The sequence below is a fragment of the Heterodontus francisci genome, chromosome 10, assembly GCF_036365525.1.
Source record: "Heterodontus francisci isolate sHetFra1 chromosome 10, sHetFra1.hap1, whole genome shotgun sequence".
NCBI lineage: Eukaryota > Metazoa > Chordata > Chondrichthyes > Heterodontiformes > Heterodontidae > Heterodontus > Heterodontus francisci.
In genome coordinates this window covers 63,003,733-63,024,177 of record NC_090380.1, presented here as the reverse complement: position 1 = coordinate 63,024,177, position 20,445 = coordinate 63,003,733, and the positions used below count along the sequence as shown (strand labels likewise).

The 20,445-nt window shown below is 41.1% G+C and overlaps 1 protein-coding gene across 3 annotated transcripts in view; it reads right to left on the bottom strand.

Annotated features, from left to right (window-relative positions):
• Positions 1-20,445, bottom strand: part of arl6 (ADP-ribosylation factor-like 6) — a 56,419-nt gene that overhangs the window by 27,026 nt on the left and 8,948 nt on the right. For all 3 annotated transcript variants that reach the window (XR_010975821.1, XM_068040608.1, XM_068040609.1), the window contains exons 2-3: positions 14,969-15,110; positions 4,343-4,404 (exon numbers count right to left, since the gene is read on the bottom strand). Coding sequence is in view for 2 of the 3 variants with exons in the window: in XM_068040608.1 (XP_067896709.1) it covers positions 4,343-4,404; positions 14,969-15,091 (185 nt within the window). In the remaining variant the exon portion in view is untranslated. The remainder of the gene's footprint in view (positions 1-4,342; positions 4,405-14,968; positions 15,111-20,445) is intronic.

Genomic DNA, 20,445 nt, shown 5'->3' with positions numbered 1-20,445 from the left:
AAGACCTGCTCTCAGAAGCCTGATACAGTGAAAGGCTGCAAAGACTTGAACTTGGTTTGAAAGCTGAAGCTTGCAGAGAAGTAGAAGACCAGCAGGATCACTGCAAATCGTCTTATTCATGGACGTCCAGGTTGGAATTGCTCGGAGAAGTTAGCGAAGAGGACATTGATTTTTGAAAAGGTCTGGGAGATCCAATCCATTCCTACAGGGAGGAGTTTGGGACTTGTAACCGCAAAGGATTTCGCCATCAAAAAGGACTGTGTAATGTAGTGTGAGCTTTTCAAGTACTTTAATAAGTAAAGAAAATACCTTCCTTTGTAATCTGGGGTATCAGCTACATACAAAGTACTATTTAGTTAATGGGGATTTCTTTTAGCTGATTGTTTATAAGAGAAGTCCTAAAACATGAAATCTTGTTGCGTCATCCTTTTAACTGGTCTGGGCATTCTTATCTCGTATTTTAACGTTAACGGTCTCACTGAGGTTATAACACTAATGGACAAGTGCTTAACATGCATATTTTAACTAGGTTAGTGCTTTTCTTAAATAGCAGATAGAGGAGCTTCATGTGAACCAGTAAGCGTACTTCTTTTAACGCTGCCAGCAGGCTACAAATTTCACACACTTGCTACAGGTACACATCCTATTTACCCAAGTTCAGAGAACACAAGTAAGCTAAAACTGCACTGTTTACCAGCACAGAACACTGCTCATCTAGTGGACGTCACATGGACTTCTGCGATTAGGTACCAAGTAGAACTTTAGTTACATCTCATTATACCCAACTCTGATATCTAAAAAACACTAAATTAACTTTCAAACTCCATTAGATTGAATGAAAGCGTTTACTTGTTGAGAAATGGAGTGCTTATTGGAACAAATGTGCTGGTATTCTGGAGCTTGTAATAAGAATCGAGTGCTAAATATGGCAAGTGAAAGGCAACCACATGTACAATTGGAGATAGTGAGGCATTAATATGCTGAGTTAACCTTATGTTACTAGTTTTTTTTTAGATTGTTGAGGCAATAAGATGTTGAAACTGTTTTCCCCCTGCACAGCATGTTCCATACTTGTCACAAATGGAAAACATCTATGTTTCAGTAACATGGCTAAAGTACATTGTTAAACAGCAATTCTGATCAATCCTATCCTTGTAATTATCAGCATGTAAACAATTATGTTCACAACACAAAACAAAAGTGTATAACAGTAACTATCCTATATTCTCATTAGCTTACTTGATCAGGAAGGTATGAGAATCCAGCCAAGTGAAATCTCTCTCATGGACAGCATTAGCTCTTCTGTCCTAAATATGATTGAATGCTGGAGAGAGAGATCTTCCTTACAACACAACTTATAATATATAGTATGCACTTGTAATGTAATAAAACATCCCAAGGTGTTTCACGGGAACATTACAAAACAAAATATGGCACTGAGCCACAAAAGGAGATATTAGGTCAAATAACCAAAAGCTTGATCAAAGAGGTAGGTTTTAAGGAGAGTCTTAAAGGAGGAAAGAGAGGTGCAGAGGCAGAGAGGTGTAGGAAGGGAATTCCAGAGCTTGGGGCTTAGGCAACTGAAGCCACAGCTACCAATGGTGGAGCGATTAAAATCAGGGATGCTCAAGAGGCCAAAATTAGATGAGTGTAGATATCAGAGAGTTGTGAGGCTGCAGGAGATTACAGAGATGGGGAGGAACGAGGCCAGGGAGGGATCTGAAAACAAAAGATGAGATGTTGCTTAACCGGGAGCCAATGTAAGTCAGCGAGTATAGGGGTGATTGATGAATGGGACTTGGTGCAAGTTAAGACACAGGTAGCAGAGTTTTGGATGACCTCAAATTTACAAAGGGTAAAACGTGGGAGATCAGCCAGGAATGTGTTGGAATATTCAAGTCTAGAGGTAACAAAGGCATGAATGAGGGCTTCAGGAGCAGATGAGCTGAGAGAGGGGCAAAGTTGGGCAATGTTACGGAGGTGGAAATAAGCAGTTTTAGGTGATGGCGCGAATATGTTGTCAGAAGCCCATCTCAGGGTCAAATGCGACACCAAGATTGTGAACTGACTGATTAATCTCAGAATGTTGCTAGGGAGCGGGATGGAACCAGCAGCCAGGGAACGGAGTTTGCAGTTGGGACCGAAAACAATGGCTTCAATCTTCCCAATATTTAAATGGAGGAAATTTCTGCTCATCCAGTACTGGGTGTTGGATAAGCAGTCTGATAATTAGAAGCAGTGAAGGAGTCCAGAAAGGTGGAGGGGTAGAGCTGAGTGTCGCCAGCGTACATGTGAAAACTAACACTGTGCTTTCAGATGATGTCGCCAAGGGGCAGCATGTAGATGAAAAATAGGGGGATCCAAGGAGAGATCCTTGGGGGACACCAGAGGTAATGGTGTGGGAGTTGGAAGAAAACTCTGGCTATGATTAGATAGTGAAGAATGGAACCAGGTGAGAGCAGTCCCATTCAGCTGGACAATGGTGCAGAGGCATTGGAGGAGGATAGTGTGGTCAACCCTGTCAGAGGCTGCGGACAGGTTACGAATGATGAGGAGGGATGGTTACCTTCGTCACAGTCACACAGGATGTCATTTGTGACTTTGATAAAAGCGGTTTCGGTACTGTGGCAAGGACAGAAACCTGATTGGAGAGTTTCAAACATTGAGTTGCTGGAAAGATGGGCATGGATTTAGGAGGCGACAGCACATTGCACAGGAAAGAGAGGTTGAAGCTGGGGTGGTAGTTTGCAACGATGGTGGGGTCAAGGGTTGTTTTTTTTTTGAGACGGATGATGACAACAGATTTAAAAGGAGACAGGGCCAACACCTTAAGACAGGCTAGCATGGGGACCAGGAGGGTAAGTTGGATGGTCAGCAGTTTAATGGGAATAGGGTCAAAGGAGCAGGAGGTGGGCCTCATGGACAGGCTGAGCTCAGAAAGGGGACGAGTGGAATTAGGAGAGAAACTAGAGAAAACGGAGAGTTCAGGGATTGGGCAATGGTTAACTTTTGAGGAAGTTTGGCCCGGTGGGCTAGTGGGAGCAGCAAGGCAGAGGCAGCTGATTGGCTGCTTTTCAACTTAGTGACAAAAGTCTGTGAACCATAGAAAGTTTATGGCACGGAAAGAGGCCACTTGGCCCATCGTGTCGATGCCAGCTAAGAAAAAAAGCCACCTAGCTTAGTCCCACTTTCCAGCATTTAGTCCGTAGACCAGCAAGTTATGGCTCCTTGCACTTATTGTTGGAGGCGAGGTTGGACGAGACAGGGGACGGGGCTGGGGGGGTGCGAGGGGGTAGGTGTTATGAAGATGGTTTGCAGTAGAGAAAAGCCAGGTGGTATCTTTGCATTCCAGGATCATCCCTCAAGTTGCATTGAGTTTGTACAGACTTGCCAAGCCACCCAGAGGGTCCAAGAAATATTCTGAGGAGCAAGAATCAGAGACATTGAGAGGGGAAGAAATTCAGATCACCTGCTTTTATCCGTATAGAGTGACCTTTAATTAATGACAACAGGAAGTGGTCCAAGGTATCGGATAGTGCTTTATGTGGTCCCGCCTGATCTGGCGGTGGATGGCTAAACCAGTTGCCTGCCATATCTTTTCATGTCTGCATCCCTTGGACTTAAAAGGAGTGGAGATGAGGGCTGTACCAGGGGAATGACCAGGGCGAGAGAGATTATAATATTTTAGAGTCATAAGAGATACAGCACTGAAACACGCCCTTCGGCCCATTGAGTCTGTGCTGACCAACAACCACCCATTTATACTAATCCTACATTAATCCCATATTCCCTACCACATCCCCACCATTCTCCTACCACCTACCTACGGGCAATTTACAATGGCCAATTTACCTATCAACCTGCAAAAGTCTTTGGCTGTGGGAGGAAACAGGAGCACCCGGCAGAAACCCACACGAACACAGGTAGAACTTGCAAACTCTGCACAGGCAGTACCCAGAACTGAACCTGGGTCGCTGGAGCTGTGAGGCTGCGGTGCTAACCACTGCACCACTGTGTTTTATTGGGGATTAGGGCATCAAAGTGGAGGCGAGGGTATATTTGAGCAAATCAGTAGCTGCAGAAATGTTTGGCAAATGGGTGGCCAAAAGCTCGACAGACAGTTAGCTGAAAACCATCAGATTCTAACACTACAAAAGTTTGGTCACTATTTCTTTCTTTCTTTTTTTTTCTTTTGGGCCTCCTTATCTCGAGAGACAATGGATACGCGCCTGGAGGTGGTCAGTTTGGTCACTATTTACTTATCAAAAAGTTACAGGTATATTTCTTCCGATCTAGTAGGCCAAACCAAACAGGGCAGTAGGTAAGGAACTCAGAATAATACCCGGAAGTCTTGAAATTCTCGATACTGAATCCAATGGTTGGAACAATGTCCTGTACCTGAGCCTGCAAAACAAATGACACTGATCAGCACAGAATATTATTCTGCCAGGAAATGTTTTCTGATTAAAGTACGGGTCAAAACTCCAGTTCATGCTTTACATTTTACATTTTTTATATATCAAGCTCCAAGTAACTTAAATTTGTACCCTTAAAAAAATCTCATTACAAGATCAACCTACAATTGGTATTTACAGATTTTGTTTCTCTAATTGTATTCTATTCCAGTTCATTTAATGCAATATATTTCCTATATTACAACAGTGATTATACTTCAAAAGTATTTCATTCGCTGTAAAGCACTTTGGGATGTCCCGAGGAGCTATTTAAATACAAGGCTGATTTTCTTTATCTAGCAGGGATGCTGCACAATTGGGGTGCTGGCAAATCAGAATGTAGTTCCAATAAATTATTTTAGGTCAGCGTTTAGCAAACAGCTGAAGTTGAGAAATGTGAATTTGGTGTCCAGAACTCCCTCTTCATTCTTAAGCACTGTACTACTCCAAAAAAAAAGTCTTTAGTGTACTGGGGCCAATAATTCTCCCAGGGTCCTGAAATTATGCTATGGGACAGTAGCCGATGAATGCTGCAGAGGCATAAACATGGTCAAAATTAATGGTTTAATATCACTGCTAAAATAGCAGAGCGAGGGATATTAGATGACTGCATTTATCTGTTATTATGCCACAGTGCAAGTGCAGGGCCTAAGTTTTATCTTAATTTCTTAACTAAAAACCATTCATTCTTTAAAGCAGCAGTAAGCCTTTTTTAAGAAAGAAATTATGGATACATGTATCATCACCCCTCTGGAGAGTACTTGTTATATGTAACTGTCATGCAGGTCCCTGCCTGCCAAGCATGAGGCATATTAAAGTTCGCCATATGGACATTACATTTCAAACAGTTGCTGAAGTGAAAAAAGGACTGGTTTTAAAAAAACTGCCAGATCTTGGCTGGAAAGACATTTACATATTAAGAGACAGTGCTTGGAAAGGACAAAGGACAATTCCCTGACACATTCAACTCACAATGGACTTCTGATCACCAGACGTTGAAGGTGGGGGAGCTCACATTCCAGGTTGACTGCTACGATGGCCAAATACACAAATGGACATGGTCAAACCAGCTAGTCACATGACTAACCTGCTGGGCAAGCTGAGTTTTTTGAATTTGTACAAACAGATTGGGCAGAAAGTCTGTTTGCTCCTGAACTGAAAAGATCTCTCCTGTGTGCTCCCTTCTCTTTCTCACAAGTCTCTGAATCCACTGAAGACACATGAACCCAAAGAGAGATAAGTCTCCTACAGCGAAGAAGGTTTAAGAAGAATACTGGGCCCCAACGAAAAGCAAGATCTACCCACAATCATGGACTCTACAGTGAGGTTGAAGAACCATAACAAAAACTCTTCAGATATTGCCTCGAAGTTTTCACTTTATTTTTCTTCTCTTTTCTGTGTGTATTGTGTATGCTTGCTAGCGTGCGCGCGTCGTGTATCCGCAGGCGTCAACCAAATTAGAATTTAAGTTCAAGTTGAATAAATTTCAACTTTTCTTCATTAAACCTTAGAAAGCCTCTTTGTGCTGGTTTCTTTGCCTTATAATTGGAAAGCAGTGAACAAGGATTCACCAAGGAGAAGCTAAAAACACGATGTGTTTAAAATTAAACCCTGTTACAGTAAGACTAGGTGAAGGGGAGAGAGACTCCTAGACACCTTTCTCACCTGGTCGTAACAGTAACAATAAAACCTCTATTAGTTAACACTGGCAGCATGACCCTCAAAATTGATTAAAGATATTAAAAAGGTTGATTTCTGACTTTTGCAGACTGAAAGGAATGAAAAAAAAGTCTGTCTAGTGTGGTGCTTTTGAAACTCTCCACCAAGTGGTTTGATGATGTCTTTTCCATTCAGTACTTACTTGATTCCACCCTCCACATTGCTTTCCTCAAAAGAATATCAGTTGTTTCAGTAATATCTTTATCCCCTCAAAATCCTTCCCACGAAAATTTGCCATTAACAACATCTAAACGTCTGTCGATATTGCAGCTGGAAAATGAGACTCTGGTGGGCGGGGCAGAAAACAGGGTTTTTTTGTACAAATAAAATTAACTGGATTATCCTCTGAATTACTACTCATTTTGGACCATAATTTTTTTTTTTTTTTTTACAGCCACCACCTCAGAATTGTTAAAAAAAAACTGCACCTGAAGAATCCTCTCAAAAGAATCTGCCACGCCTGTTTAAAGACCCACCAATTCATCATAATTACAATCATAGTATATTCTTCTTCTGGATATTACATTGAGGAAGGTCATTGCTTGAGTTGCTACTGAAGGATGGTGTTACTTTGCCACCATATCAATTACATTAGTACTCTGTGCAGAGCCCAGTAAAACTAACAACAAAAGTCCTGACTGAACTTTCAAAGTGCAGCTTAACACAGGATTTTCCAATGGGTGCAAAACTATATCCTCAAGTAATTAAAAGGAAGTTGAGAATGTGAAAGCTACTAGATTAAAGACACAAATGAAGCATCAAGGTGGCTCTTCGCATATACACATACCCACTCACCAGGATCTACAAAGCTAGAAGGTTTTACTTAGACTTTTCTGACTGCTTCATAAGGTTGTGCTTGCCCTCAAAACGCTATTGAGAAAATATGTCGACACTGGTGGAAAACCTACAGTCACTTCAATCAGGAGAAGTGCTATATGTGCTATCGGATCCTTCAAGGCTGTATCAGATGATGTTTGCCATATCAGTCGGGTAGCCACTCACCACTTGATCAAGAAGGTGACTGACGTTTTATTCAGGATGTATGCACAAGTCATATCCTACTTAAGAGAACCAGACAAGCAAAATGAAAGAGAGAGCAAAAAAGAGAACGAGTTTTAAAGATTGACAGGGTTCCCACAGGTGTAAGGAGCAACTGATTGCATGACCGATGTATTCAAGTCCCATATGGCAACACCTCCAGTTTTATGAACAGGCAAGATTCCTATTAACGTCCATATCATTTGCAATGCCTTACCCTTCCATGCATGTGATTGCCAGATACCCAGGAAGCTGTCATGACTCTTTCATCATGCGACAATCTGCAATACATATTCTCACTGATGCATTAGTGAATTGGGGAGCTCTTAATGCTGCTGACATCCCCAAAGTTGCTTCGGACATCCTTGCAGAATTGTGTTGTTTCCCTTTGACTGGCTACAGCCTTTTAAAAGATTGCACCAGAACTGAATTTCCCTCGACCCTAGTAGCAGTAAAATGTACCAGGAATAGCATTTCTGCTCCCACCTTTTGTGTTTAATTAGGGGCCAAGAAGGAAATTGCAGCAGTTTAGCAGCAAATTCACTAAGCGGGCAGTATTCCCGCTCTTCCGATCAGCTGCTAGCAGAAGAATTCAGCATAATGAGTCTCATAGAAATATATAAAATATATATTATATGTTTACCATTGGATCCAATAGGCTTCTAGCTAGAGTGTGGAGGCTAAAGTTATGCTCGAAAGTTATTAAAGTCAACATTGAGGTCACAGAATTGCAGCGTGCCCAGGAAAAAGATGATGTGCTGTTCCTCAAATTTGCAGTGAGCTTCAGTGGTCAGTGTAAAAGGTCAAAGACAGCAAGGTTAGTGGCACCTTAGCCTACTTTCTGCAGTAAATATACCCATTGCTTACAATGCTACACATTCTCTACAAACCAAAAGTATATGTACTGAAAAAGAACGTTCACTGGCAGATCTATGCTATGACTAATTAAAAACTCCCCAATGATTACCACATTTTTAACAAAATTAAGAAAGTTACAAATCGCATTGCAAGTTTGCATTTCAGACCTCAGAACTGCAATGTAAGGCATCCTCTCATTTCTGAACTAAATGCCAATAGCTTTAGTCTCTGTCATTCTGACATAATCCTACCTTTTGTCCTTTCTTTTTGTTTTAAGAAAATTAGATCTCAGACGACAATTGGAATAATAAATTTAGGATGGTAATAGAGAAGGACACAAGTATGACAAAAACTAGGCTAATAGATTGGAGAAAAGCTGAAAATATGTTCCGCTAAAAGGAAAGAACTAACTAAACACTAGCGAGACTCCATGGATGAATAAAGAAACAATAAAGGGTTAGGAAAGAGGCATACATTAAATACACAGACAGCAGAGGAGTGCATAAGACAGAATACAAAGCAATTAGGAAAGAAGTCAAATCTCAAATTAGGAAGGCAAAGAGGAACTATGAAATTAAATCAAGGAACATAAAATATATAGTAAAAGTCTGGGGTGGGAAAAGGACCATTAAGGAATAGACAGATAACGCAAGAGAGATGGCAAAAATATTAACTAATAATTTTGGTATTTACCAGGGAGATAGAACTGGTAGACATGACAATGATTGATAAGATGAGCAATAAGATAAGGGCATTTAAAATTTAAAGAAGGGATGCACTGAATAAACTAATCAAACTCAAAGAGGATAAAACCCTTGGTCTGGATGGATTGCATCCACGCATTTTAAAATAAGCTAGGTAAGAGATAGCAGAGGCATTACTACACATATGTAACAACTCGTTAGAAAAAGGTGTAGTGCCAGAGGACTGGCAGATAGCTAACGTAACTGTTATATTTAAGGAGGACCAAACATGCCTAGGGAATGACAGACCAGTCAGCTTAGCAATGATGGTAGGAAAAATAATGGAATCCCTACTATAGGAGAGAATAGAAGAGCATCTAGAAGAGAAAAATACAATAATGAATAGACAGCATGGATTTCAAAAAGGGAAAATCTTACTTTACCAACCTTATTGAACTTTTTGAGGAGGTAACAGTAAGAGTAGATAATGATAATGCAGTAGATGTAATTTATCTGGATTTTCAAAAGGCTTTCAATAAGGTGCCACATAATAATGAATAAGGTCAGAGAGTGTGGAGTCAGGGGACATATGGCAGGATGGATTGTTAGCTGGCTTCAAGACAGAAAGCAGAGAGTGGGAGTAAAGGGTAGTTATTCAGAGTGGCAGAAGTTGGGAAGTGGTGTTTCACAAGGATCAGCGGCGGGACTACTGCTGTTCACAATTTAGACTTTATAATTCAAAACACAAATTCTAAATTTGTGGATTACACCAATTTGGCAGGGGGACAGTCAATACTGAAGACTGCAACAAATTACAGGAGGACATTAATAAACTTGCAAAATGGGCAAATAATTGGTAAATGAGGTTCAACACATAAATGTGAGGTAGAACATTTTGGTAGGAAGAATAGGGAGGTCATTTATGACTTAGAGGGTGCAAGCCCTGGTTGGGTAGAGGAACAAAAAGGATCTTGGAGAACAAATACACCAATCATTAAAAGTTGTACTACGGTTAACAAGGCCATTACAAAAGCAAACTAAGCACTAGGCTTTATTTCTAGTGGGATAGAATTGAGAAGTAGGGACATTATGCTAAATCTGCATCGAGCTTTGGTCAGACCACACTAACAGTACTGCATGCAGTTTTGGTCGCCACAGGAGAGGGTGCACAGAAGATTTGAGAAGGCCGAGGGATGATCTAATAGATGTCTTTAAAATTATGACATGTTTTAATAAAATGGACACAGTGAGAATAGGCTGAATTTTCGCACTTCCCACTGAAGCCAGGAACAGAGGTTGGGGGTGGGGGGGGGGGTTGGGGGGTGGGTGGCCTGAAAGTAGCTGCGGGTACTGGTGTGGCAGTTGCAGGACACTGCTCTTGGATCTGGTGCTGCTGCTGGTGGCGGAGGAGGAGGAGGAGGAGAACAGGACAGGGATCAATTAAAGTATTTATAAAGCTAGTAGAGCTTGTTGTGGGGAGTGGAATTTTGAAAGGGGCACACAGGTTTCAGATGTCTGTTGCAGACCTGCTGAAGGGACATATCACAATTGTTAATATAAATTGTGAACAGCAGTAGTCCCACCACTGATCCTTGTGCAACACCTTTCCAGTTATGGCTGCCACAGGGCATCAGCCCGGCCCCATGAGAGGGGCAGCAAGGCAAAGGGAACTCGACATCAGGTAAGGAGGTGCCATTGGCCCTGTGCGGGTGGTGGGGAGAGTGGGCACTCAGCACGCAAGCACTGAACGGGGTCGTCACCCCACCCTGGCATCACAAGGTCAGAAGAGCTCAAAGGACAACTGGGCAGCCACCTGCCCAAAAGGAAAGCTGTAGGTAGAAATGGGGGGGATGACTGTCAGCTTTTGAGTCCAGTGGTGAGGACGGGCAACACTCTCCGCAGGAAAGGTGGAAGCCCAAGCATCAGGAAGGCAAGGGAGAGGAATGAGGGGCAGGAAGACAATGTATGCCATAGCCACACCACAGGATCTACTGCCGAAAACGGAGCTACCTGGAGATGAACGAGACCCAGTGCCACAGGACACTGCAACTCTCCAGATGACAGACATCTGTTCCCTCATCACTGAAGACCTCACACTTTGCAACGCTGGTCGCCACGCCGTGCCAGTTCACAGAATCACAGAATAATACAGTGCAGAAGAGGCCCTTCGGCCCATCGAGTCTGCACAGATGCATTGAAGACATCTGACCTGTCTACCTAATCCCGTTTGCCAGCACTTGGCCCATAGCCTTGAATGTTATGATGTGCCAAGTGCTCATCTAGGTACTTTTTAAAAGGATGTGAGGCAACCTGCCTCTACCACTCTCCCAGGCAGGGCATTCCAGACCGTCACCACCCTCTGGGTAAAAAAGTTCTTCCTCAAACCCCCCTTAAACCTCCCGCCCCTCACCTTAAACTTGTGACCCCTCGTAACTGACCCTTCAACTAAGGGGAACAGCTGCTCCCTATCCACCCTGTCCATGCCCCTCATAATCTTGTACACCTCGATCACGTCACCCCTCAGTCTTCTCTGCTCCAGTGAAAACAACCCAAGCCTATCCAACCTCTCTTCATAGCTTAAATGTTCCATCCTAGGCAACATCCTGGTGAATCGCTTCTGCACCCCTTCCAGTGCAATCACATCCTTCCTAGAATGTGGCGACCAGAATTGCACACAGTACTCCAGCTGTGGCCTTACCAAAGTTCTGTACAACTCCAACATGACCTCCCTGCTTTTGTAATCTATGCCTCGATTGATGAAGGCAAGTGTCCCATATGCCTTTTTCACCACCCTATCAACCTGCTCTTCTGCCTCATGAGATCTATGGACAAACACGCCAAGGTCCCTTTGTTCCTCGGAACTTCCCAGTGTCAGGCCATTCATTGAATACTTCCGTGTCACATTACTCCTTCCAAAGTGCATCACCTCACACTTTTCAGCGTTAAATTCCATCTGCCACTTTTCTGCCCATTTGACCATCCTGTCTATAATCTTCCTGTAACCCAAGACAGTCCACCTCACTGTTAACCACTTGGCCAATCTTTGTGTCATCCGCGAACTTACTGATCCTACCCCCCCACATAGTTGCTGTCAAAGTCACTGCGGCCTTGAACCTCTTCGCTTCTGGCACCTTTCAAGGATCCGCTGTGGATCTTAATGGTATCCCGCAAGCGGCTGCACGCCACTGCATCTTGCAGGTCACTGATGCCCTCTTTGTCGGAGCTGGACCGTACATTCATTTCATGACAGACAGGGCCTCACACGCTGACTCAGATCTTCACTCCAACACTCGACGTGCTTGGATGGATCCCAGGGGACAAGGGATATCCCTTGAAGACATGGCTACTCATCCCTCTACAAAAGCCCCAGACAGAGACAGAGGTGATATAACCAATGTCAGCTGCTCAGTAGGACAACCACTGAGCAGGCCATCAGGCTTCTGAAGATGCAATTCTGGTGTCAGGACCAGTAGGGTTGTACCCTCTAAAACCTGCGAGGGTTTCACTGATTGTGGTGGTCTGCTATGTTCTCCATAATACAGCCTGCCAGAGAGCTGTGGGCCTTGAGGATGGCGAGGCCCTGGAAGACAGTTCATCGGGGGAGGAGCAGGAGGAGGAGGAACAGGAGGTGGAAGGAGATGATGCTCAACAGAGGTGCTCCTGCTACATGACTAGGAGGCCTCCTCCTGCCAACCTCTGGGAAGAGGACCTCTCTCCTCTCCCTCACTGCATCCAGCATTAGATCCAGGTCAGCATCGATAAAGCGAGGGGCAGCCCTCCCCAGGATGCCAGGCCTCCTGCTCTCCTTTAACATCTTGCTTCTCTCTGGTGCTGTGGAAGGCTTTGGCACGATCAGCAGATACCTCCCTTAAGACAACCAGCTGTCGAGTGATGGCAGCCATGGGGAGTCTACATCAGTCCACAGTTCATCTGTTCCTGCCCCCATTGGCTCTAATTGGGCAGGAAAGCTGTCTCCATACCAGTTAAGGGCGGCTCATGTGAAAAATCTTAACTTTAAATCAGTTTCCCACTGGAGGCGGGTTTCTGACCCGAAAACAAGCTTATCTTCTGTTTCCCGCCTCCATGGTGAAAATGCAGCCCATTGTTCCACTTGTGGTGGAGAACCTAACTAGAGGCCATCAATATTATATAGTCACCAAGAAATCCAATCGGGAATTCAGATAAACTTCTTTGCTCAAAGAGTGGTGAGAATGTGGAATTTGCTATGACAGGGAGTGGTTGAAGAAAATAGTATAGGTGTATTTAAAGGGAAGGTAGACAAGCATATGAGGGAGAAGGGAATAGAGAGTTACGTGGATGGAGTTAGATGAGGAATCAAGGGAGGAGGCTCAAGTGGAGCATAAATGCTGGCATGGACTGATTCTGTGCTGTATATCCTAGTAATCCTAGATAAGATTCTGCATTGAAATTCAAATAGATTTTTACACTATACATCTTTGCTATAGGACAGAGTAAATTCATATTTTGCCACTCTTATTGCAACTGGATTACAATTGGATAGGGCACCACTATAATGTAAAACTACAGAATTTCAGTATCATACCAAACAGTATAACATTTGAAATGAATAAACAATGAAACATTCTTTTATATTTATCTTATATATGTTTCGATGTGATTTTGTCATTAAATAGGATAATGTTTCAGTGCAGATAGAATCAAAAGATTATTCATCAATTAAAAATCCTACAGTTCAATATTAATTATTTCACACACTGGTCTTGGCAGCTGCAGGATCCGTGGCCTGGGGAGGAAAACCACCAAGGGCTCCACCACTTAATACTTGTGTCTACTTCTTTGCTAAAACTAAAAAGTCAGAATTTCACCCACAAGGTGATGACAAGATTAGGTGAGTCAGTGATGCCTCAGATGATGGAATAGCCCAATGAAATCACCGCTGAGGCTCATACACAAAGGCTGGTCACCTGGACGAAGCAACAGATGAACTCTGTTACCCAAGAGCTGCTGGCACTTCAATAAGAATCAGCAGCCTCAGAATAGGAAGGGAAAAAATTAAAAGTAAACTATTTGGTAGATAGAACTAATGTGTGTCTCACATTCATCATTCCCTTCCTGTGCAAAACTAGACAAAGGATGTTATTTGAACTGAGATCTCATTTTGATGGTACTTAATTTTCAGCGCAGAAATGCCAAAACCTGGACAGTTAGGACTGGGGTTACTGATAAATGTGAAAGTACTCTTTTGTTTTCCCACAATAGATAACAACACTTTACACTGGGTTTAAGATTTCCAATTTAAATTTGCATGAGAAGTATTTAATTATTTCAAAAATATGGAAAAGTAGCAAGAAAACAAAGCATCAGACAGCATAAACACCAATTTCTCAACTGTTCTTTATGCCTTATTTTAGAGAGATCCAAGCATAAATAGTGAAAGAAGATACAGAAGGTTAGAGGTAGGGAAAGGAAACCAGAGGACTAGCGATGACGGAGAAATAATAACAGAAAATAGGAAATGCGAAAAGATGTTGCAATTAGTCATTACCTCAGGACAGTCACAAAACACTTTACAACCAATTAAATATCTCTGAAGTGCAGTCACTGCTGTAATGTAAAAAAAAAACAAACAGCTAATTTGCACACAGTAAGATCCCACAAACACCAATGTACTAATCACCAAATAATCTGTTTTAATGTTGGTTGAGGAATAAATATTGGCCAGGATACTGGGGAGAAGCTGTCTGCTCCTTTTTCAAAATAGTGCCATGGGATCTTTTACACCCACCCAAGAGGGCAGATCAGGAGGTTTTAACGTCTCATCCGAAAAACAGCACTTCCAACAGTGCAGCACTGGAGTCTCAGCCCAGATTATGTACTTACGCCCCTAGAGTGAGGGTTGAATCCATAGCCTTTTGATTCAACCAAGGTTGACAGTGGAGTATGAAGCAGAGAAATTTTAAAAAATCAAATTAAAGTACAGGAAGTAAGAAACAAACAAAAATGGGAAAGTCACAAGAGAGATTATTAAAGAAAGCATAAGTAGAAAGAGGAGTAGAGGAGTAAAACATATACAACAGAAGGCATAGAAGGAAATAAAATTATTTCAATACAGAAGAGAAAGCTGTAAGAATAAGTGATTATGATTTGAAGTTAGAGGTTTGTTATAGACTGGTACTAACTTGGTTTCATTTTACTGGCATATACCAGTCAAAAACAATTTTTAAAAAAACTTACGTTTGAAGGCTTTAGGCAATTAATTATAGTTGTTTTCCCACTATTGTCCAGCCCCAGACACAACACGTGAACCTCCTTCTTCTTTAGACCAAGCCAGCCAGCTAGTTTGTCAAATAGGCCCATGATCTCGATTCCAGCTGATCTAATTACAATTAAAAGATGAGACTGAATTATGATTGAATTTTACAAGGGCTTCAGAGTAAATCATGCTTTAAGTACAAATTCTTTTAAACAAATTTACTTCATTAATTACAGTTTTCAATTATAAAAAGGAAGTAAATAAGCAGGGGTTAAATGGAGGGTTATTGTATTATTGTAACAGTGGTGGTTTAATGGATTACTGAGAAGTAACTGAACCTTGCAACAGAAGCTGCTTTAATTGGATAATAGTCTGAGCAGACTACAGTAACGGATTACCCTGCCAGAGCTTGAAATAATGCCATCCTTGAAACACGTCTGTACCTTTAAAATGCATTTTGATCAATAAAAATGTTCTTTTACATTTTAATAAAACACAATTGAATCAGATACTCTGCACACAATATTAAATCAAAAATAATCAGTTACTATTTCCTTTACAAAGTATTTGCTTCTAAGAAAGGTAATAGAGCTTTAATTTGTGAGCTATTGGATAGCAGAAGGAAACACGTGTACAATTTAAAAGGTACAGTTATACTACAGCTTTTGCTCCAAAATCTGGTATTCAGAGAATGTGATAGCAATGCAGTTTGGATCTGACAAGTGCAGATTGCAGAGTTCAGTGACAAAAGGAGTATGAAAGGAAAGACAGACTTGCATTTATATAGCGCCTTTCATGACCACCGGACGTCTCAAAGTACTTTACAGCCAATGAAGTACTTTTTGAAGTGGAGTCACTGTTGTAATGCAGGAAATGTGGCAGCCAGTATGCACACAGCAATGTGATAAATGACCAAATAATCTGTTTTTGTGATGCTGATTGAGGGATAAATATTAGCCAGGACACCGGGAATAACTCCCCTGCTCTTCTTCGAAAAGTGCCATTGGATCTTTTACATTCATCCAAGCAAGCAGATGAGGTCTCACTTTAACATCTCATCTGAAAAACAGCACCTCCAACAGTGCAGCGCTCCCTCAATACTGCACTGGAGCGTCAGCCTTGATTCATAGTCATAGAGAGATACAGCACTGAAATAGGCCCTTCGGCCCACCGAGTCTGTGCCGACCAACAACCACCCATTTTTCAAGACCCACTCCCTGGATTGGGACTTGAACCCAGACCCTTATGGCTCAGGCAGGAGTGCTACGAACTGAGTTCATAGACAGAGTTCTGCTCTCCATGTAAATACTTTTTAATTGTTGGGAGAGTATTTGGGATGTTCACTTTCTCATAACAATAAAAATATCAGGCGAACTGAATGGTGCATGGGTTAGATACTGGTCTTTCAACTCTAGGTCCCAACTTTGACTCCACCCCCAGGATCATGGTATGAGTATCTGCTGACTGCATGGATGCTGTGTCAAATGAGCTTGGACAGTCTGAAATGAATTCTTAGTTAGCATGGACCAACAGCACAAGACTGGGGTACTGGTTGGCTGTGTCACTCAGAAATCTCTCAATTGTTGTGAACAGAAAAACATACCATGCCAGAACAGTAGAGCATGCTTTCTGAGATTAGGGCTGAAACACAGTTCAGACAGTGGAGAGACAGCTCTGTGTAAACACATCTACAAAAATACAGAATTTAAATGATCTCGAAGAAATTTAGAGAATGTGACTGGACGATGGCTAAATCTATCTTCTTTTTTACAGATTTGCACCTACCAACCAGAAGGGATGATACACCTGGATTCTGCATTCAAATGTCCTATACTTGATCTAGTCATGCTTGATGGTGATGCAACATGTCTAAAATGGAAAGTGCTCCATTCCCCAGCACCTTCATTAGGACAATGTAAGATTGGGTCACAAAGTATGGAAAGGGTTGCCTGGCAGTTTTAAAGCTAAGTTTTGCAGTAAGCTGGAGCTACAAAATAGCAATGGGAAATCTAAGCAATGCAAATCTACCTCACACGTTGCCTTGCATATCTGACTTTAGTGCACTTAGAAGCTAAATCACAATTGTGTCCCATATTATAGTGCTATTTGTGTCACTTTTAACAAATGAAAACCAGCAGAATAAGTGAACTCTTTATAAGTTCACAGTGCCCATCCAATTCCAAACTACAACTATATCAGTAAATGGTTTGGCCTAGAGCACCTGTTGACTGATCAGTGGTGCTATAAATGTTTTGCTGCAATAGGAGACAACAGTTTTTCTGTTGAATTGAGTACTGCAACCAATTTATAAATTAAAACTGGATTTGCTAAACTGTTAATGACCACATTTTTATCTATGGGCCATTCAGCAAAAAGAAAGTCCATGACTACGTTGGTAACCACCTCATGTACTCTTCCCAGCTATTAGACCTTTTATCATAAGCAAAGTCTAAGTGTTCTCGATTGTCCTATATTACCCAGAGAGGGACATACAACAACACAAGTCATTCTGAGGTAAAATATATCAGCTCAGCTTTCTTACAAAGTTTAACCAATAGAAAGTTACTTGGGAATGAAATTGTAGAATAAAAAAAAAGTCCAGTTTTCCCCATGAAATTATATAAGTAAAACATGTTTTAGAAACACATTTACCAATCTTCCTATTGGAATAATAACTTTCAACTTTTCTTCATAACAGATTTAAAGATTACATCTATAATTACTGCATGTTTTCACTATGAGCATTTCTATAACCAAATTGTAAATTATGGTGCGCAAGTCTCGCAATGGTATTAAACCAGAATTGTAAATGGATTGCATACTTGTCACTAAAGCCAATATAAAAATTAAGAAATTCAAGAATACTCTTGTGGAAGTTCTGCCTTACTTTATAAGAAAAATGCATGAAACATATTATAAAGAGGTCTCAATTTTATGTTTTTATATAACCATTCAGCAATTGCAACTTTCTAGTAAAGTCATACTGAGTACCTTTGCTGTACAATAAATGTACTTTGCGGTCTTTAATTGACTATACCATAACATACATTGCTTAGCCACTGAAATAGAAAATTAAATATCAAAAAATGAAATTGATGTGAAGTAGCATGTTTATTTTTCTAACTAATGTCACATTATACTGTAGCAGCAGCACTTGTAAACTCATAGAAATCATCTTTTACAAATCATGACATTACGTGTTGTGTAGAAGCACATTCACTGAGAAGTATTCACCTCCTGTTCCTCATGATGCATATTCAGTATCTGCTAACTGATTATCAATCACTCTCATTCTGCCAGATTGCTGCATGTCTGCAACTTGTACAACTAAGTACACTATAAACTATTAAAGCATGGAGATCCAGGTATTTTGCATGTATACACTTGCATGACAGTAATCTCAGAATGTTTCAGATGCTGCTGCTCCATACATAAAGTAAATTGCAAAACTTGACTCATCATAACCGATTTCTTCTTCATCATAACCAGCCAGAGCTAACAGGGCATCAGATGCTCGGTTAGTTTGTAATACACTGATTCATGATTTCAATCCCATAGTTAGCACAAAGGTTATATAAAAGAATGAAATCAGCATAGCGGCACATAATGGAAACCAACATTAATGTTTGTGCAGAATCTTAACTCATTGGAATCACTTTTACCAGTTTTGGAGTCAGACAAGGCAGACAAATGATTCTCCTCCCTCTCACTCTTCCAGTAGCACTGAATGCCAGAATGAGAAGGCAAGCCTTCTCCCAGAACTCTGTCACTGATGTACTGAGCTACTTATCAGACAGTGCATAACAGCTGCCCATGACTTATATACCTAAATGCAACAGGTTGGAAATAACAGCTCTAAATTTCTTCTGCAATAATTAAAGCTTTTATTTGCCTTATATGTGCCTTATTTTTATAAATATCTTTAAAAGAGGGTTTTGTTCAAAAATCTTTACTTATTGCTCAAATTTTTCATACACATACACCAGTCTATGTATATTTAACAGAAAATGCTGGAAATACTCTGCAGATCTGGCAGCATTTATAAAGAGAGACATAGAAATAATGTTGCAGGTTGATGAACTTTCATTAGAAAATGTTAGAAAGGTTATACAGGTTTTAGGCAAGAATTAAGGCAACGGAAAGACAAAAGTCTGTGGTAGGATGGAAGGCAGGATAAATCACATGACAAAAGGGATGATGGCACAAGGCAAAAGGAGACAGCGATGGGACAAGCAAAGAAAACAACAGAAGGTGTGAATGGAAAATAACATTACCAACAGCTGATGTCTGAAAAAAATAGGGACAGAGGTTATGATCTGGAATTGTTGAACTCAAAGTTGAGTCCAGAAGGCTACAAAGGGCCTAATCGAAAGATAAAGGTGCTGTTCCTCAAGTTTTCATTGAGCTTCATCAGTCCAGTGTGAGGCCAAGGATAGAGAGATCAGAGTGGGAGTGGGGTCCCAAATACTCCTTCCGGGTGAAACAGCAAGTTACTTGCATTTTTTCCAATTTAGCAAACTAGATTCACTGCTCACAATGCTACCTCCTCTACTTTGGGGAAATCAAATGCAGACTGGGTGACAGCTTTGTGGAACACCTCCATTTAGTTCACAAGCATGACCCCGAGCTTACAGTTGCTTCCACCCCTCTCTGAGCTGAGCCTCCTATACTGTTCCAACTGAAGCTCAATGCAAGCTCAAGGAACAGAACCTCAATTTTTGATTAGGCACTTTAAAGCCTTCCAGAGACAATGAATTCAACAATTCAGGTCATAACAGATGCCTTCATTTTTTTCAGATGGCAGCTATTGGCAATGATTCCGCTATTCCCATTTACACCTCCCCTAGAACCACCTTTTGTTTTATTTGTCCATTACCATCTCCTTTTGTCTTGCACCATCATTCCTTTTGTCATTTAATCTCTCCTGCCTTCTATCCTATCACAGACCTGCCTTTTTGTTCTTTCCCTGCAAATCCCACCCTCTTTCTCCCTGCCTCTGTACTTGCTTACAACCTGCTATACCTCTAACCTTTTCCAGTTCTAATGAAAGGTCATCAATCTGAAACATTAACTCTGTTTCTCTCTCTCCACAGATGCTGCCAGACCTGCTGATTATTTCCAGCACGTTCTGTTTTTATTTTAGATTTCCAGCAACTGAAGCATTTTGCTTTTCTATATGTTCAATTTTTAGATGCATCCTTTTCTACTGTTTTGTATTGGAACTTGATTTAATTTGATTTTTTTCTCTTAGAGGAGAGCAGGTTTTGTTACTGAATTAAACGGAACTCTCTCCCATTTTAAATTCCACAGTAAAATCCATACAAATCAGTAATAGCCATTGAAAATTTTGCTGAACCCAGTAACAGCTTTAAAAGGAGATAGAATTGAACATATTATACTTTGATATCATGTCACTTGTGCACAAACTTTTAAAAAATCAACAGTCACATTACTTTTC